Source organism: Rhinoraja longicauda, chromosome 30 (assembly GCF_053455715.1).
Source record: "Rhinoraja longicauda isolate Sanriku21f chromosome 30, sRhiLon1.1, whole genome shotgun sequence".
NCBI lineage: Eukaryota > Metazoa > Chordata > Chondrichthyes > Rajiformes > Arhynchobatidae > Rhinoraja > Rhinoraja longicauda.
The window spans coordinates 14,223,641-14,250,729 of record NC_135982.1 but is presented as its reverse complement, the minus strand read 5'-3'; the positions used below and the strand labels follow the sequence as shown (position 1 = coordinate 14,250,729).

The 27,089-nt window shown below is 45.9% G+C and overlaps 1 protein-coding gene across 1 annotated transcript in view; it reads right to left on the bottom strand.

Moving 5' to 3' along the window:
• The window catches only part of hspg2 (heparan sulfate proteoglycan 2), a 389,926-nt gene that overhangs the window by 72,405 nt on the left and 290,432 nt on the right, over window positions 1-27,089 (bottom strand). The window contains exons 49-70 of the mRNA XM_078425384.1: window positions 25,365-25,500; window positions 22,498-22,649; window positions 20,708-20,837; window positions 19,158-19,309; window positions 17,386-17,512; window positions 15,844-15,995; window positions 15,625-15,748; window positions 14,610-14,761; window positions 14,391-14,514; window positions 13,100-13,251; window positions 12,881-13,004; window positions 11,013-11,164; window positions 10,794-10,917; window positions 8,929-9,080; window positions 8,710-8,833; window positions 7,409-7,560; window positions 7,190-7,313; window positions 4,625-4,776; window positions 4,406-4,529; window positions 2,750-2,901; window positions 2,525-2,654; window positions 857-1,008 (exon numbers count right to left, since the gene is read on the bottom strand). Of these exons, the coding sequence (XP_078281510.1) occupies window positions 857-1,008; window positions 2,525-2,654; window positions 2,750-2,901; window positions 4,406-4,529; window positions 4,625-4,776; window positions 7,190-7,313; window positions 7,409-7,560; window positions 8,710-8,833; window positions 8,929-9,080; window positions 10,794-10,917; window positions 11,013-11,164; window positions 12,881-13,004; window positions 13,100-13,251; window positions 14,391-14,514; window positions 14,610-14,761; window positions 15,625-15,748; window positions 15,844-15,995; window positions 17,386-17,512; window positions 19,158-19,309; window positions 20,708-20,837; window positions 22,498-22,649; window positions 25,365-25,500 (3,063 nt within the window). The remainder of the gene's footprint in view (window positions 1-856; window positions 1,009-2,524; window positions 2,655-2,749; window positions 2,902-4,405; window positions 4,530-4,624; window positions 4,777-7,189; window positions 7,314-7,408; window positions 7,561-8,709; window positions 8,834-8,928; window positions 9,081-10,793; window positions 10,918-11,012; window positions 11,165-12,880; window positions 13,005-13,099; window positions 13,252-14,390; window positions 14,515-14,609; window positions 14,762-15,624; window positions 15,749-15,843; window positions 15,996-17,385; window positions 17,513-19,157; window positions 19,310-20,707; window positions 20,838-22,497; window positions 22,650-25,364; window positions 25,501-27,089) is intronic.

Sequence of the window (27,089 nt, the reverse complement as noted above, 5' to 3'; positions counted from 1 at the left end):
GGTATAGTCTTGCCGAACTGTATGCAAAAAATGAATTTCACTGTACCTGGCAGACGTGACAATAAAGAAACCATCGACCATATTCATCTGCCAGTTGTCACAAGCAGGAAATGGCATGGCTTTGCCTCAACCTTATCGCTCAGCCTGATGCTGGCTCACTCGCCCCCACTCCCCCCAATACCACACTCAATGGTGCCTCAAGTGGCAGCATTTCACCTGGCACCTGCTTCATTCAGTGGCTAGGTGGAGTACAAGTGTTCTTACACGATTATAGCCTTACAACGTCACAGTCGATCAGGCATCCACAGTCTGCTGACATTAGATGAATCACCCTTCCCATCCCCCTCTACTTCTAAACAGTATCTGCCACACAATAACCGCTTGGTCTCATTGCCCGAGGGTCAGACGTAAATCCCATCTGGATCTTTCTCGGAAAATCTCCCTTCTTCGTCGACAATATGACTGAAACTACAAATCCCATGCCCACAGTGTTTGCATAAAATGGTGCCTCCTGTAGGGAAAGACCATTTTTGCTCTCATTCTCACAGACACAGCCCCTTCGGCCCACCGAGTCTGCGCCCACCAGCGATCAGTCCGTACACTAGCACTATCCGACACACCAGGGACAATTTACAATTTTTTAAAAACCAAAGCCAATTAACCTACAAACCTGTACGCCCTTGGAGTGTGCGAGGAAACCAGAGCACCCTACTCGAGAAAACCCACGCGGTCACAGGGAGAACGTACAAAACTCCGTACAGACAGCAGTCGTAGTTAGGATTGAAGCCGGGTCTCTGGCGCTGTAAGGCAGCAACTCTACCGCTGCGCCACCGTGCCGCCCACAATTTTGACGTACCTGATGATTGGTTGTTAGAGGGCCAGCTGCCCTGGACCATGTGATTTTGGGCTCTGGTTGCCCTGACGCCTGGCAGTGCAACTCCAGCATTTCACCATCTGTGACCGAGCTGGGAGAGGAGTAGACCCTCACTTTGGGAGGGGTCCCATGCTCTGTGGCGAGAACGGAGAGCAGAAGAGGATTTTAGTGGAGAAGCAGGTCAAAAGTAGAGACATGAAGCCAGATCTTACAGAATTGCATTTATGCTTCTAGGCAGTGCTCTTTTTGTTGACAAAAAAGGTGCCAGTACACATATAACGGTTCACGTGACATTATTGGGCGCTGAACTTGGTTCGGCAACTTGAATGCCCAGCAGCGAAGAAGAGTGCAAAAAGTTGTGAACACCTCCCAGTCCATCACGGGTTCTGACCTCCCCACCGTCGAAGGGATTTACAGGAGTCGCTGCCTCAAATAGGCAGCCAGCATCATCAGAGACCCACACCACCCTGGCCACACACTCATTTCACCCCTGCCATCGGGAAGAAGGTACAGGAGCCTGAAAACTGTAACGTCCAGGTTTAGGAACAGCTTCTTCCCTACAGCCATCAGGCTATCAGTTATCAGGCTGAAGGACATGTTTCCGTGCTGTGTGACTCTAACTCCATTTGCGGGAACTAAGCCAAAGGATTCACGTGCACACTTCAAAGGCCTTCTCGAATCCCATGGAAACCAGGGCTGAAAGAAAATGCCGTCCTCCACCCTTGTGGTTAGAGATGGTAATGCAGGTGCATCCAAACACAGGTATCTCAAACCTGCTGGCAGCATACACATTGCTCCTGCCCTTGACATAGGCTGGTAAGACCATGAGCATCTCAAGCTTATTTGTATTTTCTTTAGTTTAGTTTACCTTAGTTTAGTTTAGTTTACAGATACAGTGTGGAAATAGGCCCTTCAGCCCACCGAGTTCACAGTGACCAGTGATCACCTGCACACTCGGGACATGTTTCTGATTACTTAAACATGGTTTCTACGTGAATAACTTATTATAATTTCACTTTTTTTTCCAATTATTTATGTCACTTTTAGTAGCTTTCAAATAGCTTAGTTAAGTTTGGATCTATCTAAAGGTTTGGAGGGTTTGACAGCTTCAATAAAGAACAAAGCTGGAGGAAGCTAGGAAACACAAGTCCTAAAATATTTCCCCTGCTGCTAACATTCACTTGTCCGATGCATTTCAGATTTCTTTACAATACGGGAGGCCGCTTTTTTCCATTGAACGTGTAATTCTATTCTCCCCACATTTCCATCATCTCCTTCCAGATTCTATCACTCACCTACATGCTCGAGGCAATTTACAGTGGCCAATGAACCTGCAACCCTGCAGGTTTCTGTGATGTGGGACAAAACAAGAGCACCTGGAGGAAAGTCACTTGGTCAAAGAGAGTATGGGCAAACTCCACACAGACAGTAGCTGAGGTCAGGATTGAACCCAGGTCACTGAAACTGTGAGGCAGCAGCTCTACCAGCTGCACCACTCACACCTCTGCTTTCCCCAAAGTTTGTAACAGACTACCTTTCAAGCAGTACAATAATTTCTTGTTTTCGAACAACGTTAATAGCCATGCCAGGAAACATCGGGTAAAAGTTGATCCATATCAAATGCTCATATAAAATCGACGCATTACATACGGGTTGTTATTGCTGTGATCAAGACGGAGAATTTGATCTCTTGCATTCCGAGGGCGTTTTCGGCACGGCAGACGTAATCGCCAGAGTCAGCAGAGGTCACGTGATGGATGCGCAGCACGGAACCGTCAACCTGAAGATTCAACAATAAAATCACAACCTCCGTCACTCACACTCGCCCAGACCGGATCCAGTGGCCAGAAACACAGAGCAGAGGTCGTTCCCTACCTGGTGGTTGGTGGTCAGAGGCCCGGCTGTCCTGTACCATGTGATCCGAGGTTGCGGTTGACCTGTGACCTGGCAGTGCAACTCCACCATTTCTCCCACGGTTACCGAGGTGGGAGAGGGATGGACCAGCACAGTCGGGGGCCTACTTCCTGCTGTGGGAGTGTGGAGACCAGAGTGAGACATGCAACTGCAAAGTGTACCGCATGAATTTTCTTAGTTACATAGAAGTATGCCAATTAACCCTTCAAACTTGCTCAGTCTGTTAACAAGATCATGGGGACGGGGAGGATGGTGGAGACAGGCTAGAAAGTGAAAGGGGAGATACAAGAGGCTGCAGATGCTGAAATCAAATAGGTAAGAAGGACAATAGGTGGAATAACATGAGGGGAGGATTTTGGGCACATGGAATCAGTTGGGGGAGAGGATAGAAGACTCAGTAAAGTATAATGTGTGATGATAAAGGCAGATGGGGAACTGTGAGAACCTGGGTAGATCAGAAGGAGAGAGAAAAGAACATTGCATGAAGTTGGAAAATTTAGTATTCATGCCATTGGCTTGTGGACTGCCCAGGTGGAATACGAGGTGCTGTTCATCCAGTTTACATTTGGCTACCTGTGACAATGGAGAAGGTGAAGGTGAGTAGATTGGTCGATGTGGGAATGGGAATGGGAGTCAGGTCAATATAGGAATGGGGAGGGGGATTAAAATGGCATGCAACAAAGAAGATGGCCGCCGCACACTCCAGCTTCCACAGATGCAGGCTGACTGGCTGGAAAAATGTAGATGTGCTGAGATGAATTATCAATAGTAAACATTGGGACCAATTTCCTGATGTGTGAGATTTTACTGGGACATGATCACTGGTGTGATCTAACCCAATAAAACTACTTTAATCAGTGATTTATCAAATGAAAAGACGCACAGCTAAATCCAAATTCTTGACCACTGATCTGAAACATTTCCTTAAATATTATTTTAACTGATCTACACTATGGCCTTCTTTAATCATCCTACCACAACCAGAGAGCAGTGCTGAACTACAATCTACCTCTTTGGTGACCCTTGGACTATCCTTGATCAGACTTTGCTGGCCTTAAATTGCACTAAACGTTATTCCCTTATCATGTATCAATACACTGTAAATGGATCGATTGTAATCATGTGTTGTCTTTCTGCTGACTGAACTGCACGCGACAAAAAGCTTTTCACTGTACCGCAGTACTCGTGACAATAAACTAAACTGATCGGAACTATCGTCTGTCCCGCTGAGTTACTCCAGCATTTTGCGTCTATCATGTTCTCCGGTTGTTAAATATCTCTTGAAAGACTTGCCAGCCATTTAAGACAAAAACTATTACGACCAGCGGTAGTCAAATCATGGTGTAACTGAGGGGAAGGGTGAGAACAAAGCGAAGATTTTGGAGAATGACAGGTAACATACCTGTTGTAATGATTTAGGCAGAGAATATGGTCGGGCTTTTCCCTGCGATATTACTCTCTGGCTATTAAACTCTCTTGAAAGACTGAAAACTTGATCCCCACCATATAGTATTGAGCCCAGATGTAGTCAAAACTTGGTGTTATTGCCAGAGGAAGTCACAGCAAGAACAAACGTTATTGCAAATCAAAGGTTTTAGAGAATGACCGGGAACATACATATTGTGGTGATCAAGACGGAGAATCTGATCTCTTGCATTCCGAGGACGTTTTCAGCACGGCAGATGAAATCGCCAACGTCAGCAGAAGTCACACGAAGGATGCGCAGCACGGAACCATCAACCTGAAGATTCAACAGGAAAACCACAGTCTTCGTCACTCACACTCGCCCTGACCGGGTCCAGTGGCCATAAACTCAGAGCAGAGGTCATTCCCTACCTGGTGGTTGGTGGTCAGAGCCCCGGCTGACCTGTACCATGTGATCCGGGGTTGCGGTTGACCTGTGACCTGGCAGTGCAACTCCACCGTTTCTCCCTCGGTTACCGAGGTGGGAGAGGGATGGACCAGCACAGTCGGGGGTCTACCTTGGGCTGTGGATGGTAGGAAGTGGAAGTGAGACAGAGATTAAAAGAAACCATTTTGTTTGTTATATAACATGATGAACTGGAATAGAAGAACAAACGGCACCTCAACCTTTACTGCAAGCTCTTGATTCCAGAACAATACCCAGGTAATCATGTTTTATAGCCATGGGGCTGGAGATTTGCACTCTCCGCCTCTTGCTGGATACTTCTGCTTTAAACCGATTTCTTTAAATGGAACCAAGGATTGAGTAGCTGTGAAGATGTGATGAATCAAACAAATGTTTTGGAGCCAAGTGGGGAATCAAACTACACTGTCCCTCAAATAATACTTTACCCAGTCTTTGTTGTTTTTGAACAGTTCTCACTCAATAGTTCAATTACCTACTGCCCGATCAGGGGACAAAAGGGAAGTAGCACATGATGAGATATTATTTTCTGGGGCCAATTTCACGATGGTGGCAGTGTCACTGGGAAATGATGATTCGTGTCATCTATCCTGATTAAAAACCCTTTAATGTGTGGTTTGTAAATTAAAACAGAGGCAGGAATGGATCTCATTTCTTGATCACTGATCTGAAACATTTTCTATCCTTTAACATTAACTTTACAGATCTATAGGATGTGGTTCTTCCTTCCATATTACTCTGGTTATTAAACTCTCTTAAAAGACTTGAGGGCAGTATGGTGATGCAGCGGTAGAGTTGCTGCCTTACAGCGCCAGAGACCCGGTTTTGATCCTGACCACGGGGGTTGTCTGTACAGAGTTTGTACATTCTCCCAGTGACCTGCGAGGGTTTTCTTCAGGATCTCTGGTTTCTTCCCACACACCAAAGACATACAGGTTTGTAGGTTATTTGGCTTTGATAAAATTACAAGTTGTCCCTAGTGTGTGTGTGTAGGATAGTGCTAATATGCGGGGATTGCTTGTCGGCACGGACTTGGTGGGCAGAAGGGCCTGTTTCCACGCTGTCTCGCTAAATTAAACTAAATTAATAATAATAATAATAATAATGCTTTTTATTTATATAGCGCTTTTCATATACTCAAAGATGCTTTACAGAGATTTTGAGAACATAGGGAAATGAATAAATAGATAAATAAGTAAATAAATAAATGAACAGAGAAAGGAGACAGAAGGTGAGGTGACCTTCAGTGGTTGAAGGCAGTACTGAACAGGTGAGACTTCAGCGATGTTTTGAATGTGGTGAGTGTGGAGGAGTCTCTAACGGTTTGGGGTAGTGAGTTCCATAGGGTGGGAGCAGCGATGGAGAAAGCCCTGTCCCCCCAGGATCTGAGTTTGGTCCGGATGTGGGGGGATAGGAGATTGGCAGCGGCAGAGCGGAGGGTGCAGGTGGGAGTGTGCCTGTGGAGGAGGTCGGTCAGGTAGGATGGGGCCAGGTTATGGAGGGCTTTGTAGGTTATGAGGAGGATTTTGTACTGGATTCTCTGGGGGATGGGGAGCCAGTGGAGTTTATAAAGGACGGGGGTGATATGGTCACGGATCGAGGTGTGTGTGAGTAGACGGGCAGCGGAGTTTTGAATGTACTGAAGTTTACTGATGATTTTTGAGGGTGCGCCATAGAGGAGGCTGTTGCAGTAGTCCAGACGGGAGGTGATGAAGGCGTGGATGAGGGTTTCTGCAGCAGTGGAGGAGAGGGATGGACGGAGACGGGCAATGTTTTTGAGGTGGAAGAAGGCTGTCTTTGTGATGTGTTTGATGTGTTTGTCGAAGGAGAGGGTTTGATCAAGGATGATTCCAAGATTCTGGATGTGAGGGGAGGTGGATACTGGGAGACCATCAATGTTGAGGATGAAGTTTTGGGTGGATTTGGTGAGCGTTTTTGGACCAATGATGATGATTTCAGATTTGTTGCAATTGAGTTTGAGGAAGTTTGATTGAAGCCAAGATTTTATTTCAGTGATGCAGTTTATCAGTGTAGAGTGTGTGGTGGGGGAGATTGACTTGGTGGAGATGAGGAGCTGGATATCATCGGCGAAGCAGTGGAAGTTGAGACCATGACGGCGATTTAATTGACCAAGGGGGAACAGGTAGAGGATGAAGAGGAGGGGGCCAAGGACTGAGCCTTGGGGGACACCTTGGGGGAGGGGAGCGGTGGGGGATTTACAGTTGTTAATGGAGATGAACTGGTGTCTGTCAGAGAGGTAAGATTTGAACCAGGATAGGGCTGTGCCGGTGATGTTAAGGGAGATTTCAAGTCGGGTGAGGAGAATGGAGTGATTTATGGAGTGATTTATGATGAACAAATTAGACTTCTAAAACTTGTTCACTAATATATAAAAATGAACAAACTTTTGACTACATTACAATCAAAACACTTTGTAACAGTGAGGGGCACAGATAGAGAAAGAATGAAAGTTAATGCAACTCAACGGTTTTAGAAAATGACCGGCAACATACATATTGGGGTGATCAAGACGGAGAATCTGATCTCTTGCATTCCGAGGACGTTTTCAGCATGGCAGATGAAATCGCCAACGTCAGCAGAAGTCACACGAAGGATGCGCAGCACGGAACCATCAACCTGAAGATTCAACAGGAAAATCACAGCATCCGTCACTCACACTCGCCCAGACCGGGTCCAGTGGCCAGAAACACAGATCAGAGGTCGTACCCTACCTGGTGGTTGGTGGTCAGACGCCCATCTGTCCTGTACCATGTGATCCGGGGTTGCGGTTGACCTGTGACCTGGCAGTGCAACTCCGCCGTTTCTCCCTCGGTTACCGAGGTGGGAGAGGGATGGACCAGCACAGTCGGGGGTCTACTTTGGGCTGTGGATGGTAGGAAGTGGAAGTGAGACAGAGATTTAAATGAACCATTTTGTTTGTTATACAACAACATACGGAAGAGGAAGTGGAGAAGATCAAATTGCCCCTCAACCTTTACTGCAAGCTCTTGATTCCAGCACAATACCCGGGTAATCATGTTTTATAGCCATGGGGCAAGTGCTGGATATTTGCTCTCTCTGCCTCTTGCTGGTTACCTCTGCTTTAAACCGATTTCTTTAAATGGAACCAAGGATTGAGTAGCTGTGAAGATGTGATGAATCAAACAAATGTTTTGGAGCCAAGTGGGGAATCAAAGTACACTGTCCCTCAAATGACACTTTACCCAGTCTTCGTTGTATTTGAACAGTTCTCACTCAATAGTTCAATTACCTACTGCCCGATCAGGGGACAAAAGGGAAGTAGCACATGTTGAGATATTATTTTCTGGGGCCAATTTCACGATGGTGGCAGTGTCACTGGGAAATTATGATTCGTGTCATCTAACCTGATTAAAAACACACTTTAATGTGTGGTTTGTAAATGAAAACAGAGGCAAGAATGGATCCCATTTCTTGATCACTGATCTGAAACATTTTCTCTCCTTAAACATTAACTTTGCAGATCTATAGGATGTGGTTCTTCCTTCCATATTACTCTGGTTATTAAACTCTCTTAAAACACTTGAGGGCAGCATGGTGGCGCAGCGGTAGAGTTGCTGCCTTACAGCGCCAGAGACCCGGTTTTGATCCTGACCACGGGGGTTTCTGTACAGAGTTTGTACATTCTCCCCGTGACCTGCAAGGGTTTTCTTCAGGATCTCTGGTTTCTTCCCAAACACCAAAAACGTACAGGTTTGTAGGTTATTTGGCTTCGGTAAAATTGCAAATGGTCCCTAGTGTGTGTGTGTAGGGTAGTGCTAGTATGCGGGGATTGCTTGTCGGCACGGACTTGGTGGGAAGAAGGGCCTGTTTCCACGCTGTCTCGCTAAATTAAACTAAACTAGACTTCTAAAACTTGTTTACTAATATATAAAAATGAACAAACCTTTGACTACATTACAATCAAAACACTTTGTAACAGTGAGGGGCACAGATAGAGAAAGAATGCAAGTTAATGCAAATCAAAGTTTTTTGAGAATGACAGGCAACATACATATTGTGGTGATCAAGACAGAGAATCTGATCTCTTGCATTCCGAGGGCGTTGTTGGCACGGCAGATGAAATCGCCAACGTCAGCAGAAGTCACACGAAGGATGCGCAGCACGGAACCATCAACCTGAAGATTCAACAGGAAAACCACAGTCTTCGTCACTCACACTCGCCCAGACCGCGTCCAGTGGCCAGAAACACAGAGCAGAGGTCGTTCCCTACCTGGTGGTTGGTGGTCAGAGGCCCGGCTGACCTGTACCATGTGATCCGGGGTTGCGGTTGACCTGTGACCTGGCAGTGCAACTCCACCGTTTCTCCCTCGGTTACCGAGGTGGGAGAGGGATGGACCAGCACAGTCGGGGGTCTACTTTGGGCTGTGGATGGTAGGAAGTGGAAGTGAGACAGAGATTAAAATGAACCATTTTGTTTGCTATACAATAGACAATAGGTGCAGGAGGATGCCATTCGGCCCTTCGAGCAATCAACGCCATTCAATGTGATCATGGCTGATCATTCTCAATCAGTACCCCGTTCCTGCCTTCTCCCCATACCCCCTGACTCCGCTATCCTTAAGAGCTCTATCCAGCTCTCTCTTGAATGCATTCAGAGAATTGGCCTCCACTGCCTTCTGAGGCAGAGAATTCCACAGATTCACAACTCTCTGACTGAAAAAGTTTTTCCTCATCTCAGTTCTAAATGGCCTACCCCTTATTCTTAAACTGTGGCCCTTTGTTCTGGACTCCCCCAACATTGGGAACATGTTTCCTGCCTCTAACGTGTCCAACCCCTTAATAATCTTATACGTTTCGATAAGATCTCCTTTCATCCTTCTAAATTCCAGTGTATACAAGCCTAGTCGCTCCAGTCTTTCAACATATGATAGTCCCGCCATTCCAGGAATTAACCTAGTAAACTTACGCTGCACGCCCTCAATAACAAGATATAATCTTATACGTTTCGATAAGATCTCCTCTCATCCTTTTAAATTCCAGTGTATACAGCCTAACAACATAAGGAAGAGGAAGATGAGAAGATCAAATCGCCCCTCAACCTTTACTGCAAGCTCTTGATTACAGCACAATACCCGGGTAATCATGTTTTATAGCCATGGGGCAAGTGCTGGAGATTTGCACTCTCCGCCTCTTGCTGGATACTTCTGCTTTAAACTGATTTCTTTAAATGGAACCAAGGATTGAGTAGCTGTGAAGATGTGATGAATCAAACAAATGTTTTGGAGCCAAGTGGGGAATCAAACTACACTGTCCCTCAAATGACACTTTACCCAGTCTTTGTTGTATTTGAACAGTTCTCACTCAATAGTTCAATTACCTACTGCCCGATCAGGGGACAAAAGGGAAGTAGCACATGTTGAGATATTATTTTCTGGGGCCAATTTCACGATGGTGGCAGTGTCACTGGGAAATGATGATTCGTGTCATCTAACCTGATTAAAACGCTTTAATGTGCGGTTTCTAAATGAAAACAGAGGCAGCAATGGATCCCATTTCTTGATCACTGATCTGAAACATTTTCTCTCCTTTAACATTAACTTTACAGATCTATAGGATGTGGTTCTTCCTTCCATATTACTCTGGTTATTAAACTCTCTTAAAAGACTTGAGGGCAGTATGGTGATGCAGCGGCAGAGTTGCTGCCTTTCAGCGCCAGAGACCCGAGTTTGATCCTGACCACGGGGGTTGTCTGTACAGAGTTTGTACATTCTCCCAGTGACCTGCGAGGGGTTTCTTCAGGGTCTCTGGTTTCTTCCCACACACTAAAGACATACAGGTTTGTAAGTTAATTGGCTTTGGTAAAATTGCAAATTGTCCCTAGTATGTGTGTAGGGTAGTGCTAGTATGCGGGGATTGCTTGTCGGCACGGACTTGGTGGGCAGAAGGGCCTGTTTCCACGCTGTCTCGCTAAATTAAACTAAACTAGACTTTTAAAACTTGTTCACTAATATATAAAAATGAACAAACTTTTGACCCCATTACAATCAAAACACTTTGTAACAGTGAGGGACACAGACAGAGAAAGAATGAAAGTTAATGCAACTCAACGGTTTTAGAAAATGACCGGGAACATACATATTGAGGTGATCAAGACGGAGAATCTGATCTCTTGCATTCCGAGGACGTTTTCGGCACGGCAGATGAAATCGCCAACGTCAGCAGAAGTCACACGAAGGATGCGCAGCACGGAACCATCAACCTGAAGATTCAACAGGAAAACCACAGTCTTCATCACTCACACTCGCCCAGACCGCGTCCAGTGGCCAGAAACACAGAGCAGAGGTCGTTCCCTACCTGGTGGTTGGTGGTCAGAGGCCCGGCTGACCTGTACCATGTGATCCGGGGTTGCGGTTGACCTGTGACCTGGCAGTGCAACTCCACCGTTTCTCCCTCGGTTACCGAGGTGGGAGAGGGATGGACCAGCACAGTCGGGGGTCTACTTTGGGCTGTGGATGGTAGGAAGTGGAAGTGAGACAGAGATTAAAATAAACCATTTTGTTTGCTATACAATAGACAATAGGTGCAGGAAGAGGCCATTCGGCCCTTCGAGCAATCAACGCCATTCAATGTGATCATGGCTGATCATTCTCAATCAGTACCCCGTTCCTGCCTTCTCCCCATACCCCCTGACTCCGTTATCCTTAAGAGCTCTATCCAGCTCTCTCTTGAATGCATTCAGAGAATTGGCCTCCACTGCCTTCTGAGGCAGAGAATTCCACAGATTCACAACTCTCTGACTGAAAAAGTTTTTCCTCATCTCAGTTCTAAATGGCCTACCCCTTATTCTTAAACTGTGGCCCCTTGTTCTGGACTCCCCCAACATTGGGAACATGTTTCCTGCCTCTAACGTGTCCAACCCCTTAATAATCTTATACGTTTCGATAAGATCTCCTTTCATCCTTCTAAATTTCAGTGTATACAAGCCTAGTCGCTCCAGTCTTTCAACATATGATAGTCCCGCCATTCCGGGAATTAACCTAGTAAACCTACGCTGCACGCCCTCAATAGCAAGATATAATCTTATACGTTTCGATAAGATCTCCTCTCATCCTTCTAAATTCCAGTGTATACAAGCCTAACAACATAAGGAAGAGGAAGAGGAGAAGATCAAATCGCCCCTCAACCTTTACTGCAAGCTCTTGATTCCAGCACAATACCCGGGTAATCATGTTTTATAGCCATGGGGCAAGTGGTGGATATTTGCACTCTCCGCCTCTTGCTGGTTACTTCTGCTTTAAACTGATTTCTTTAAATGGAACCAAGGATTGAGTAGCTGTGAAGATGTGATGAATCAAACAAATGTTTTGGAGCCAAGTGGGGAATCAAACTACACTGTCCCTCAAATGACACTTTACCCAGTCTTTGTTGTATTTGAACAGTTCTCACTCAATAGTTCAATTACCTACTGCCCGATCAGGGGACAAAAGGGAAGTAGCACATGTTGAGATATTATTTTCTGGGGCCAATTTCACGATGGTTGCAGTGTCACTGGGAAATGATGATTCGTGCCATCTAACCTGATTAAAACGCTTTAATGTGTGGTTTCTAAATGAAAACAGAGGCAGCAATGGATCCCATTTCTTGATCACTGATCTGAAACATTTTCTCTCCTTTAACATTAACTTTACAGATCTATAGGATGTGGTTCTTCCTTCCATATTACTCTGGTTATTAAACTCTCTTAAAAGACTTGAGGGCAGTATGGTGATGCAGCGGTAGAGTTGCTGCCTTACAGCGCCAGAGACCCGGGTTTGATCCTGACCACGGGGGTTGTCTGTACAGAGTTTGTACATTCTCCCAGTGACCTGCGAGGGGTTTCTTCAGGGTCTCTGGTTTCTTCCCACACACTAAAGACATACAGGTTTGTAAGTTAATTGGCTTTGGTAAAATTGTAAATTGTCCCTAGTGTGTGTGTGTAGGATAGTGCTAGTATGCGGGGATTGCTTGTCGGCACGGACTTGGTGGGCAGAAGGGCCTGTTTCCACGCTGTCTCGCTAAATTAAACTAAACTAGACTTTTAAAACTTGTTCACTAATATATAAAAATGGACAAACTTTTGACCCCATTACAATCAAAACACTTTGTAACAGTGAGGGGCGCAGACAGAGAAAGAATGAAAGTTAATGCAACTCAACGGTTTTAGAAAATGACCGGCAACATACATATTGAGGTGATCAAGACGGAGAATCTGATCTCTTGCATTCCGAGGACGTTTTCAGCACGGCAGATGAAATCGCCAACGTCAGCAGAAGTCACACGAAGGATGCGCAGCACGGAACCATCAACCTGAAGATTCAACAGGAAAATCACAGCATCCGTCATTCACACTCGCCCAGACCGGGTCCAGTGGCCAGAAACACAGAGCAGAGGTCGTTCCCTACCTGGTGGTTGGTGGTCAGAGGCTCAGCTGTCCTGTACCATGTGATCCGGGGTTGCGGTTGACCTGTGACCTGGCAGTGCAACTCCACCGTTTCTCCTTCGGTTACCGAGGTGGGAGAGGGATGGACCAGCACAGTCGGGGGTCTACTTTGGGCTGTGGATGGTAGGAAGTGGAAGTGAGACAGAGAATAAAATGAACCATTTTGTTTGTTATAAAACATGATGAACTGGAATAGAAGAACAAACGGCACCTCAACCTTTACTGCAAGCTCTTGATTCCAGAACAATGTCCGGGTAATCATGTTTTATAGCCATGGGGCAAGTGCTGGAGATTTGCACTCTCCGCCTCTTGCTGGATACTTCTGCTTTAAATTGATTTCTTTAAATGGAACCAAGGATTGTGTAGCTGTGAAGATGTGATGAATCAAACAAATGTTTTGGAGCCAAGTGGGGAATCAAACTACACTGTCCCTCAACTATTACTTGACCCAGTCTTTGTTGTTTTTGAACAGTTCTCACTCAATAGTTCAATTACCTACTGCCCGATCAGGGGACAAAAGGGAAGTAACACATGTTGAGATATTATTTTCTGGGGCCAATTTCACGATGGTGGCAGTGTCACTGGGAAATGATGATTTGTGTCATCTAACCTGATTAAAACGCTTTAATGTGTGGTTTGTAAATTTAAACAGAGGCAGCAAAGGTTCTTGATCACTGATCTGAAACATTTTCTCTCCTTAAACATTAACGTTACAGATCTATAGGATGGGGTTCTTCCTTCCATAATACTCTGGTTATTAAACTCTCTTAAAAGGTTGACTTGAGAACAGCATGGTGGCGCAGCGGTAGAGTTGCTGCCATACAGCGCTAGGACCCGGGTTCGTTTCTGACCATGAGTGTTTTCTTTACGGAGTTCGTATGTTCTCCCTGTGACCTGCGTGGATTTTCTCCGGGATCTCCAGTTTCCTCCCACACACCAAAGATATCCAGGATTGTAGGTTAATTGGCTTGGTAATATTGTAAATTATCCTTGGTGTGTGTGTGTGTGTGTGTAGGATAGTGCTAACGTGCGGGGATCGCTTGTTGGCTTCGACTTGGTGGGCCAAAGGCCCATGTCCATGCTATACCTCTAAACTAAACTAAACTTCCAAAACTTGTTTACTAATATATAAAGTTGAGCAGACTTTTCACCCCAGTTACAATCAAAACTCAGTGGAACTGTGAGGGGCGCAGACAGAGAAAGAATTAAAGTTAATGCAAATCAATGGTTTTAGAGAAAGACAGGTAACATACATATTGTGGTGATGAAGACGGAGAATTGGATCTCTTGCATTCCGAGGGCGTTGTCGGCACGGCAGACGTAATCGCCAACGTCAGCGGGACTCACGCGAAGGATGCGCAGCACGGAACCGTCAACCTAAAGATTCAACAGGAAAATCACAGCCTTCATCACTCACACTCGCCCAGACCGGGTCCAGTGGCCAGAAACACAGAGCAGAGGTCGTTCCCTACCTGGTGGTTGGTGGTCAGACGCCCATCTGTCCTGTACCATGTGATCCGGGGTTGCGGTTGACCTGTGACCTGGCAGTGCAACTCCACCGCTTCTCCCTCGGTTACCGAGGTGGGAGAGGGATGGACCAGCACAGTCGGGGGTCTACTTTGGGCTGTGGATGGTAGGAAGTTGAAGTGAGACAGAGATTAAAATGAACTGTTTTGTTTGTTTCATAACAACGTAAGGAACAGGAAGGGGTGAAGATCAAACGGCAACTCAACCTTTACTGCAAGGTCTTGATTCCAGCACAGTACCCTTATCATCATGTTTTATAGCCATGGGGCATTTTCTTTATCTCTCTTTATCATCGTCTATATCTCTCGTTTCCCTTATCCCTAACCCAGTCTGATGAAGGGTCTCAACCCCATACGTCACCCACTCCTCTCCAGAGATGCTGCCTGGCCCGCTGAGTTACTCCAGCGTTTTGTGTCTGTTAGCATACTGAATGGCTGATTTGCATTAGCTCCGTGATCCCTAACCATCTTCGGAAGACTCGCATGTGAAACCACATCAAATGCTTCCTGTAATCCCGAATCAGAAGCATAATTTGTACAATTCCCAATCACTACTTCAATTGCCTCCTGCACGCGGGACATGTTGAGATATTATTTTCTGGGGCCAATTTCTCGATGGTCGCAGTTTCATTAGGAAATGACCACTTTTGGTGAAAAACACTTTAATGGGCGATATGTAAATGAGAAAAGCAGCAGGAATAGATTTGATTTCTTGACTACTGATTGGAAACATTTTCTCTCATTAAATATTACATTTACAGATCTATAAGATGGGCGTCCTTCTATAATACCCTGGTTATCAGACTCTCCTTGAAAATCTTGTTTCGTAACATACACAGTTGAACAAACATTTGACCCCAGCTGTGGTCAATACTCTGTGTAACTGTGAGGTGGGGCAAAGACAGAGAAAGAACGAAAGTTAGTGCTAATCAAAGGTTCTGGAGAATGACAGGCAACTCACATATTGAGGTGATCAAGACGGAGAATTTGATCTCTTGCATTCCGAGGACGTTTTCGGCACGGCAGACGTAATCGCCAGCATCAGCGGCAGTCACTTGAAGGATGCGCAGCACGGGACCGTCAACCTGAAGATTTAACAAGAAAATCACAGCCTCCGTCACTCACACTCGCCCAGACCGGGTCCAGTGGCCAGAAACACAGAGCCGAGGTCGTTCCCTACCTGGTGGTTGGTGGTCAGAGGCCCGGCTGACCTGTACCATGTGATCCGGGGTTGCGGATGACCTGTGACCTGGCAATGCAACTCCACCGTTTCTCCCTCGGTTACCGAGGTGGGAGAGGGATGGACCAGCACAGTCGGGGGGCTTCTCTGTGCTGTAGGAGAATGAGAGAAGTTCATTCAAAATGGGCTATAGATAGGGCTATCTCCAAACGGGAGATCACAGTAAGTTTCTGTTACCTGATTTGTGTTTGTGCTAACTGTTAAAATATTTCAATTGACCGCCGGGGACAAAGCTTTGGCCAGAGTTATTTATTTGAGGAACTTATATTTTTATCTGGCTTAGCTAGTACTATTCTGCCTTCTGAACCAGAGGTTTAGGAAAATAAACCTGGCTAGATGGGTTCATCAATGTTTACATTTCTGTGCCATTGGAGAGGGTGATGTATTGTCACACCTATTTTCAGTTCTATTCCAATCCACTGGGACAATTCTTGATCCATGATCATTACCAGGGTACAATTAATCATCTCAACTTTGATGGAAAGGAACAGAATGGGGCTTACATTTTATCCAACTTGTTCCACCTGTCAATTCTATAATGGCTAATATCCCTTATTCTCTCTCCCATCCCGGGAGAAAGCAGGAACAGGGTATTGATTTTGGATGATCAGCCACGATCGTATTGAATGGCGGCTCGAATGGCCTGCACCTATTTTTCCATGTTTTCTATGTCTCCCAAAGTTTTCAGTGTTCATACATCTAGAAACTTACAAAATTCTTAAGGGGTTGGACAGGCTAGATGCAGGAAGATTGTTCCCGATGTTGGGGAAGTCCAGAACAAGGGGTCACAGTTTAAGGATAAGGGGGAAGTCTTTTAGGACCGAGATGAGAACATTTTTTTTCACACAGAGAGTGGTGAATCTGTGGAATTCTCTGCCACAGAAGGTAGTTGAGGCCAGTTCATTGGCTATATTTAAGAGGGAGTTAGATGTGGCCCTTGTGGCTAAAGGGATCAGGGGGTATGGAGAGAAGGCAGGTACGGGATACTGAGTTGGATGATCAGCCATGATCATATTGAATGGCGGTGCAGGCTCGAAGGGCCGAATGGCCTACTCCTGCACCTATTTTCTATGTTTCTATTGTCTTAATCTTGACAATAGTTGACCTTGGAGATTTTACTGGCCTGCATGATAGAAAATGTCAAAGCTTCACAAGCCTAAGTGAGAAGGTCAAATCCACACAGGGCAACAGATGGCCTCAGGAAGGGTGGAGTCCATATTGGCCCATCGTTGGCTGGGGAAGATGTGCTAATGACAGGGATACAGGATGCAAGCAGTGTGAACAGTTCAGTGTAAACCAGCGTCTGCAGTTCCGACCTACACATGATGTTTTCTCGAACGCCACTTTCTATTAATTGACAATTTCTTTATCAATATCCTTCAGCGGCATCTTACATCTACCTGCGCTACTTTTAACCATCCTCCCTAGCATTTGATGCTCAGACATGCAAGCAAAATGATAGAAGAGTATCGGGTTACATACAGGGTGATGTGGTGACCGAGACGGAAAATTTGACCTCTCGCATTGCAACGATATTTTCGGCACGGCAGATGTAGTCTCCGATGTCAGACGGCATCATGTGAAGGATGCGCAGCACAGGACCGTGCACCTGGAGTGTCAAGAGGAAAATCAGAGGCTGCTTTCAGTGGGGACAAAAGCATTGACAGCAGCAATGGACGGACAGGAGTACGGATCAATGTTTGCTCATCTTCCGACTGGGAAATCAGTTCAGTTTAGTTCACGGTTACGAGTACCGAGGCACAGTGAAAAGCTTTTGTCACGTGCTAACCAGTCAGCGGAGAGACTGCACTTGATTACAATCGAGCCATTCACAGTGTACAACTACATGATCAGGGGATAACGCTTAGTGCAAGATAATGCCAGTAAAGTCCGATCGCAGATAGTCTGAGGGTCACCAATGAGGTAGATAGTAGTTCAGCACTGCTCTCTGGTTGTGGTGGGATGGTTCAGTTGCCTGATAACAGCTGGGAAGAAACTGTTCCTGAACGAAAACCAATGCAAGAATGGAAAGCCCAGCTGTGAGTCGACCTCTTCATTGCCATTCAGTGACCTGGGCAGCACAGTAGGTAGAACAGCTGTGTCATGGCTCCAACGCCCCTGCTTCAATGCTGACCTCTGGTGCTGCCTGTATGAAGTTTGTATGTTCTCCCTGTGACTGGGTACTCTTGTTTTCTCCCACATCCCAAAGGCAGGCTGGTTGGTTCATAGCCCACTGAACATTTCCCCTTGTTCTAGGGCAGCACAGTGGTGCAGCTGGTAGAGCTGCAGCTTCGCATCGCCAGAGACCCAGGTTGGAATCTGACTTCAGGAACTGCCTGTGTGGAGTTTGCACGTTCTCCCTGTGACCGCCTGGGTTTCCTCCAGATGCTCCGGTTTCCTCCCGTATCCCAAGACGCGTGGGTTTGTTGGTTAATTGGCCTCTGTAAAGCACCCCTAGTCTGCAGGGAGCGGATGAGAAAGCGGGATAACATAGAACCAGGGTGAGCAGATGATCGACAGTGGGAATGGACTCAGTGAACCGAAGGGCCTATTTCCATGCTGTATCTCTGAACTAAGTAAAAAGTGGTAAAAAACTCAAAGGGCAGTTGATGTGTTGGAGAGAATAAATCACAGTGAGAAAGGAAGGGGGAATAATGATGGTATTGTTCTGCTCAGCACTGGCCAGGACTGAGGGGGCAACTGGCTTCCTGCATTGTCATATCCAAGTAAAGCAGACGGAGGATGCACAGAACTACATGTAGGGTAAGAATTCATTCTGGGCATAGACATTGTTTCTCACTGTACACAATGACCCAGTCATTGTACTGAAGGTATCACAAAATGCTGGAGTAACTCAGCAGGTCAGGCAGCATCTAGGAGAGAAGGAATAGGTGAGGAAGGGTCTCGACCCGAAACGTCACCCATTCCTTCTCTCCTAGATGCTGCATGACCTGCTGAGTTACTCCAGCATTTTGTGAGACCTTCGATTTGTACCAGCATCTGCAGTTATTATCCTACAATCCTAAATGAATGATTATTTTTTAATTCTCCCAGTAACTCCTCACAAATTCTACCACTACACACCAGGAGCAGTTTACACTGGCTAGATACTGAGGACAGCTCAAAGTGCGGTTCCTTGGGTTTTCGTTGCTTCTGTCTTTGAGTCAGCATCAATGAGGGGCCTTATATTTGCCCGATTAAACAGGCTCCCTGCGGACAGAGAATTCAGAGTTTTCCCAGTCACCTTCACCTACCTGGTGGTTGGCGGTCAGAGGGCCTCCTGTCCTGTGCCATGTGACCCTGGGTTGTGGGTGACCTGTGACCTGGCAGTGTAACACCAGCGGTTCTCCCTCTGTTACCGTGCTGGGCGAGGAGTAAACGTTGATCGTCGGGGCTGCTCTTCTCGCTGTGGAAGGTGAAAGACCAGAGCAGAACGTGAACGAGATGATTCACGTGGCTAAATCCTCGGCATACTCATCATGATGAAAACATTCCAGTGAAGGGCAGGGTCAAATAGTTGAGTCACCTGGCAATTGGTTTCAACCAAGGAGATAACAAATTGCTGGAGTTTGTAACTCAGGGGGTCAGGCAGCATCCCTGGAGAACATGGGTAGGTGATGGTATGGGTCGGAAACCTTCTTCACCTATCCAATGTTCTCCAGAGGTGCTGCCTGATCTGCTGAGTTACTCCAGCATTTTGTGTCTTTCCTTGGTAAACCAGCATCTGCAGTTTCTTTTTTCTACATCATAGCTCCAAAGACGTACAGGTATGTAGGTTAATTGGCTGGGTAAATGTAAAAATTGTCCCTAGTGGGTGTAGGATAGTGTTAATGTACGGGGATCGCTGGGCGGCACGGACTTGGTGGGCCGAAAAGGCCTGTTTCCGGCTGTATATATATGATATGATATGATATGATAGCGGCACAGTGGTAGAGTTGCTGCCTTTCAGCGCCTGAGACCTCGGGTTCTGACTTCATGGAGTTTGCTCCTTCTCCCTGTGCCTTTGTGGGTTTGCTCCGGGTGCTCCGGTTTCCTCCCACATTCCAAAGACGCGCAGGTTTGTAGGTTAATTGGCTTCTGTAAATTGTCCTTAGTGTGTAGGATAGAACACGTGTATGGTTGACCGCGTGCTGGCGCGGACACGGTGGACTGAAGGATCTGTTTCTACACTGAAACAATTTTTTTTTTGAAGGCATGGGCTTCAGGGGTCGGGGAAGAGATGTGGATGGAGGTCTGTGTAAGAATATTTTCACCCAGGGGTTGGTGGAAATCTGAAACACACTGCCTGTGTGGGTGATGGAGGCAGAGAGTCACAACATTCAAGTAACTAAATGATACTTCATCTAAATCCATCTAAATGACATCTCAATGAGCCCAAGAATCACCAAGGCACGGAAAGCTATGGGCCAAGTGTTGGGAAAAGGGATTATTATAAACACCAGGTTTATAATTTGCAACATTTAAGAATTCTGGGGAGAAGGCAGGAACGGGGTACTGATTGAGAGTGATCAGCCATGATCGCATTGAATGGCGGTGCTGGCTCGAAGGGCTGATTGGCCTACTCCTGCACCTATTGTCTATTGTCTATAATAATTTAGATAGGCACATGGATAGGATAGATTTAGAGGGATATGGGCCAATCGCAGGCAGGTGACCAGTGTAGATGGGATATGTCGGTCGGTGTGGTAAGTTGGGCCAATAGGCCTGTTTCCACGCTGAATGACTCTATGACTAGGTACTTGATTGTTGGCGTGATGTGTCGAGGGGCCTATTTCTATGCGGTTTGACGCCATGAGATACGTACGTGAGACGGCGGATGTGATGGAAACAGACACGGCCGCATCCTGCATTCCCAGGCTGTTTTCCGCGTGACAGACGTAATCCCCTGCTTCAGCCCGAGACGCCGGCCGGATGCGCAGCAATGGACCCTGAACCTGCAGGACCAGAAGATATTCCCCGTCACCACTCTGCCGTCTTCACCGCTCGAAAACACACACACACTGCAGTGACCAGCACGACACTGGAACCGTGAAAACATCCACACAACCAACGACAGAGTCCCGAGGAGAATCATCTCACACCTCCTGCTCAGTGACAGATTTATACAACAATCAGAAGAGGAAACAAGGATAATCCAGGAAATCCAGGGCGTGCAGCGTAGGTTCACTAGGTTAATTCCCGGAATGGCGGGACTATCGTATGTTGAAAGACTGGAGCGACTAGGCTTGTATACACTGGAATTTAGAAGGATGAGAGGAGATCTTATCAAAACGTATAAGATTATTAAGGGGTTGGACACGTTAGAGGCAGGAAACATGTTCCCAATGTTGGGGGAGTCCAGAACAAGGGGCCACAGTTTAAGAATAAGGGGTAGGCCATTTAGAACTGAGATGAGGAAAAACCTTTTCAGTCAGAGAGTTGTGAATCTGTGGAATTCTCTGCCTCAGAAGGCAGTGGAGGCCAATTCTTTGAATGCATTCAAGAGAGAGCTGGATAGAGCTCATAAGGATAGCGGAGTCAGGGGGTATGGGGAGAAGCCAGGAACGGGGTACTGATTGAGAATGATCAGCCATGTTCACATTGAATGGTGGTGCTGGCTCGAAGGGCCGAATGGCCTCCTCCTGCACCTATTGTCTATTGTCTAAATTACAGGCCAGTGAGCATCAATTCAGTGGTAGGGAAGCTATCAGAGAGGATTCATCAGGAAAGGATTTATGGTATTTGCATTTTGAAGAGAATGGGCTATTTAGAGATAGTCAGCATGACTTTGCCCATGGCAGGTCATGCCTTACTAAATAGATTGAGTTTTTTTGAGGAGGTGTTGAAAGTGATTGATGAGGGTAGAGCAGTGAATGTTGTGAACATGGAGTTTAGTAGGGCATTTGACAAGGTCCCTCATAGTAGGTTGATCCAGAAGATGCGATCCACAGCAACTTGGTCATTTGGATTCAGAACTGGCTTATAACTAGAAGACAGGGAGAATGGTAGAAGGGCGTTTTTCTGGCTGAATGTCTGTGACCAGTGGTATTCCTCAGGGATTAACGGTGGGATCAGTTGTTGTCACAAACGCATATTTTAAAAAATAAAAATATATATATCTATGTATATCTATATATATATGTGCCTGTGTGTGTGTGTGTGTAAATATATATGTACATATATACATACACAGGCACACACACATTATATATATTTACATATAAAATGAATGAAGGTACAAGAATGCCTTGTAAGGATTATGTAAAGGACTTGGACAGAAATGTAGATGGGTTTGTTTATTAAATTTGCAGATAACACAAAAACTGATGGATTTACAGTGAGAAAGGCTGCCAAAAGACACTGTGGCATCTCGATCAGATACAGATATGGGCCAAGAAATGGCAGATGGAATGTAATCTTTGCAAGTATGAGATGTTGTCATGAAAATAGATATGATAGTTGCATTGAAGTGGGACATGAATATGCAGGGAATGGAGGGATATGGATCATATGCAGATAGAAGGGATTAGTTTAATTTGGTGTATTGATCAGCATAGGCACGACGGGCCGAAGGGCCTGTTCCTGTGCGGGGCACTGTTCCATGCTCTTATTTACCTGGTGATTGGAGGTCAGGCGACCACGTGCCCTTCGCCAAGTGATCACGGGTTGAGGGTCACCTGTTGCCTGGCAGTACAACTCCAGTGTTTCTCCATCTCTTACTTTGGCAGGCGACGGGTGAATTCTAACCACTGGTACAGAGCCTTGTGCTGTGGGGAGAATGAAAACAAACGATTAACACGCGTTGCAGAGGAAAAATATTCCTCGATTTTCAGAGTGGGGTTGGAACCATGAGGAAAATACACACATATTTTTGCACATCTTCATCATAGTCAAGAAATATTTCTGAATAAAACAATAACATTTAATAAATATGAAGACCGAAAATTTCATGGAGAGTGGACTGCACTGATGTCTTAATTTCATAAAAATTACATTGTATATTTTTTAAACCACAACATTAATCTTGGCACCAATTTTTTTTTGCATTGTTGTAGTCTTTGGGAAAGCACATGGGAAAGCACACTGATCATTTAAAATTAAATATTTTGGATGATAATAAATAATATTTATTGAATTTTTGCCTATCATTGTTCTATGGCACCAAATATGCTACAGTAAATCTGGGTGTAATATTTAGTTAAGATTACCTTTAGTTTAGAGATACAGCGTGGAAACAAGCCCTTCGGCCCACCAAGTCCACGCCGACCTGCGATCCCTGCACGTTAACACTATCCAACACACATCAGGGCCAATATTACAATTTTACCAAGCCATTTAACCTACAAATCTGTACGTCTTTGGAGTGTGGCTGAAAACCAAAGGTCTCAGAGAAAACCCACACAGGTCATGAGGAGAATGTACAAACTCCGTACAGACAGCACCCGTTGTCAGGATCGAACCTGGATCTCTGGCGCTGTAAGGCAGCAACTCTACCACTGTGCCACGGTGCTGTAATATGTTTGAGGTTCAAGGCTGGAGTATGGCTGTTTAAGAAGGATGCTTGGAAAGGTGGTGTACTGACATAACATGAGATTATAATCACAAAAGCAATCAGTTTGCATCTCCCCTGACTCTCAGTCTGAAGATGGGTCTCGACCCAAAACGTCACCTATTCCCTGTTCTCCAGAGATGTTGTCTGACCCGCTGAGTTATTCCAGCTTTTTGTGTCTATCTTTGCATAAAAGGGAAGCTCCTTCAGTGATGGTACAGGAATGTGAAGTCTGCATTTTGACGGAGTGTTGTTCTCTCATATGAGCCCTACATGGGGTTAACAATTTGCACCAAAGCAAATTCCTTGTATGTATACATACTTGGCTAATAAAATGTATTCAATTATTTATTCAGGAGGGAGGGAGGGAGGGAGACGGGAAACAGAACTAGTGGATGTTTCTGTGGTGTATTCATTCATTCCTGACTGCTGGTCAGCTCGGACTGTGTTTAGTTTGGAGTCCAGCAGCTCCAAGATGTGGCTCAAGATTTTAGCTTCCCCAAAGCTATCCTCGCCCATCCGTGATTCCTTACCTTGCAACCTTCCTAAACTTCAAATACAAATTATTTGGTATGGGCGGAAAAAAGAACGTTTGCTTTCCTGACTCATTTCAATTCAAAGGCTTCGCCTGGGTAAATTAAATATATTTCTCAACTTCAGGCCATGCTGAACCTTTCAGTGGTGTTTGTACACCAGGATTAATCAGACTTCCAGCTGAACTCAAGAAGCTGAGACTTGGTTAGTGAGAGGTAGGGTTGCCAACTATCTCACTCCCAAATAAGGGACAAAAGGTGACGTCACTGCCCCGCGCGACCTCACCCAGCCAGCGGCCACGTGCTCCCGCTCCACCAATGGCGGCCGCCCGGGCCGGAAGGCGGGTTGCTACGCAAACTCCGTTAGGCGACGCCGGGACCTCCAGGCCTACACTGTCCGGGCCTTCAGCAGCCCCTGGGCCTACACTGTCTGGGCCTACAGCGGCCCCCGGGCCTACAATGTCTGGGCCTACAGCGCCCCTCGGGCCAAATACGGGACAAGGGCTGTCCCGTACGGGGCAAACAAATTTAGCCCAATATACGGGATGTCCTGGTTAATATGGGACAGTTGGCAAGCCTAGTGAGAGGCCCACTGGAGACACTAACCATGCAAATCTTCTCTAACTTCAAGATCCAGAACACTCGATCCATTGGAGATTATTTATGCCTATTCAACACAAAGCTGGCCATTCAGCCTATCCCCTCCATCTTGTCTCCTAGGGAGCAACCCCACTAATCTCACACCCCCTCTCCTATTACCCAGTACCCTTCCATCTCAGTTACCGTCACACATGGCCAGCAGTTCCCTGTTGATTCTCCTTGCCATTAGGTGATACAAATGGGTGATGTATACAAATGACAGTGACCAGTCACCTAGGCAGCACTCAGGGCCAGGATTGAAGCTGGATCGCTGGCGCAGTGAGGCAGCAGCACTACCCGTTGTACCACTGTGCTTCCCTCAGGCCCTGGCAGAAATGGTTTACCTTTTCTCCATAAGCAGCATCTGAAATGTGTTTTTTTTTGTTTAAAGCACAGCCATTGAATTTGCATTCTGGAGCACTTTACAATAATAACAATTGATTCACAAAAGCAACAGGACACAAAGTGCTGGAGTAACTTGGTGGGTCAGATAGCATCGACGGAGAACATGGATAGGTGACATTTCAGGTTGGGACCCTTCAGACTGATGGTGACTGTCACCTTTTCCCAAAATGGTCAGTCTGAAGAAGAGTCCCAACCTTGTTTTCCAGAGATGATGCTTGTCCCATTGAGTTACTCCAGCATTTTGTGTAAACCAGCATCAGCAATTTCTTTTTACCCCACAGTAGCAAACAAACGTAAGCTAGATTTGTGTCAACCCTAGGCATTAAGCTTGATAGGTTTGGAAAACAGATACCTACAGGCAAAGACCATGACATCTATGCGACCTTCTGAGGAGCCAGCAGCGTTGGTTCCCACGCACAAGTAGACACCAGAATGGGCAGAGGTGATTGAAGGGATAACCAGAGTTCCAATATCAGTTCGTTCAATCTTGGCCTGGAAAAATTAAAAGCACTTTGCATCACATGGCAATATATCGATGCATTTACATATACTGTGATCACAAGATATGGTTATGTTGAGAACCTTATATCTGTTTGCCAAATCCTTTCATTGTGAAGTTCTGCATCCAAAGGTAAAAAGCAATTACCTATCAACCATGCTTCCAATGCAAGGAGGGTGCAATTGTATCTTACCATATATCCACTAACAGTTTAATCCATATATTGGTTTGCCGATTTTACAATTAGTTTAGAGACACAGCATGGAAACTGGCCGCCGACTATCGATCACCTGTTCACACAAGTTCTACGTTATCCCAGTTTATTATCCCATCCCTGCACACGAGGAGACGATTTACAAAGGGCCGATTAACCCACAAACCCGCACGTCCTTAGGATGTGGGAGGAAACCGGAGCACTCGGAGGAAACCCACGCGTTCACGGGGAGAACGGGCAAACTACACACACACACACACACACACAGACAGACAGTAGCCGAGACCAGGGTCCCTGGCGCTGTGAGGCTTAATGAAGGCATAAAATTAAGATGCAAGTCGGGGCTTCATTAAACAATTGTATCTGCCTCAACTACCCCCTCCGGCAACTCATTCCATAAAAACCCACACCACCCTTTGTGTGAAAAAGTTACCCCTCAGTTTTCTATTAAATCTTTCCCCCCTCACCTTAAATCTACGTCCTCTGGGTCTCGATCCCCCTACTCTGGTCAAAAGACTCTGTGCGTCTTCCCGATCTATTCCTCTCGTGATTTTGTACACATCTTTCACTTTAACACACACACACATTGTATCTGATCACCTGCATCAAGTCACCATAGCAGCCTGTTGTCCATTTTGGACTGACAATACCCCTGTGCATGGAAGACACTCTACAGATACCGGCATCAGTTGGGCTTCTAATGGCTACCTCACTGAGACCTCAAGTAGAATGAAGTGACCCATTTTAATGAAGACTGCCCGGAATTTGATCCAATCTGCTCTTAAGTCACTATCCCATTTCACCATTATTCAAAGCAGCAATCAACTCCCAACCAAGTTTCCCCCCAAAAGGACACAAGGTGCTGGAGTAACTCAGCAGGTCAGACAGCATCTCTGTAGACCATGGATAGGTGATGCTTCAGGTCGGGATTCCTCAGAGGAATGGTCCTGAGTCAAAACATCAGCTCTCCATGTTCTCTAGAGATGTTGCCTGACCCGCTGAGTTACTCCAGCACTTTGCATCCTTTTGTGTGAACCAGCATCTGCAGCTCCTTGTTTCTAAACTGGAAAAGTTTGGTTTCAGTAACAAGTGGCACACCATTTACTGAAGTAACAAAACATCAGTTAGCACTCAAAAGCTAATGAGTTATTTGACATCAGGAATGTTGAATTGCACTGCTTCAGCCTGCCAGCAGGGGGCACATTTGCCCATGTCACACCATGAAGATGAGCTGTTGGAAGTTATGGAGGATCAAATCTTCCTACAAGCTGATACTGGCAGCCAAGGGGTTAAATATTTTAGACTCTTCTCCTTATTTTTTGTTGGTTTATTTCCATTACAGCTCTGGTCAATGGATTTAAAACAGGA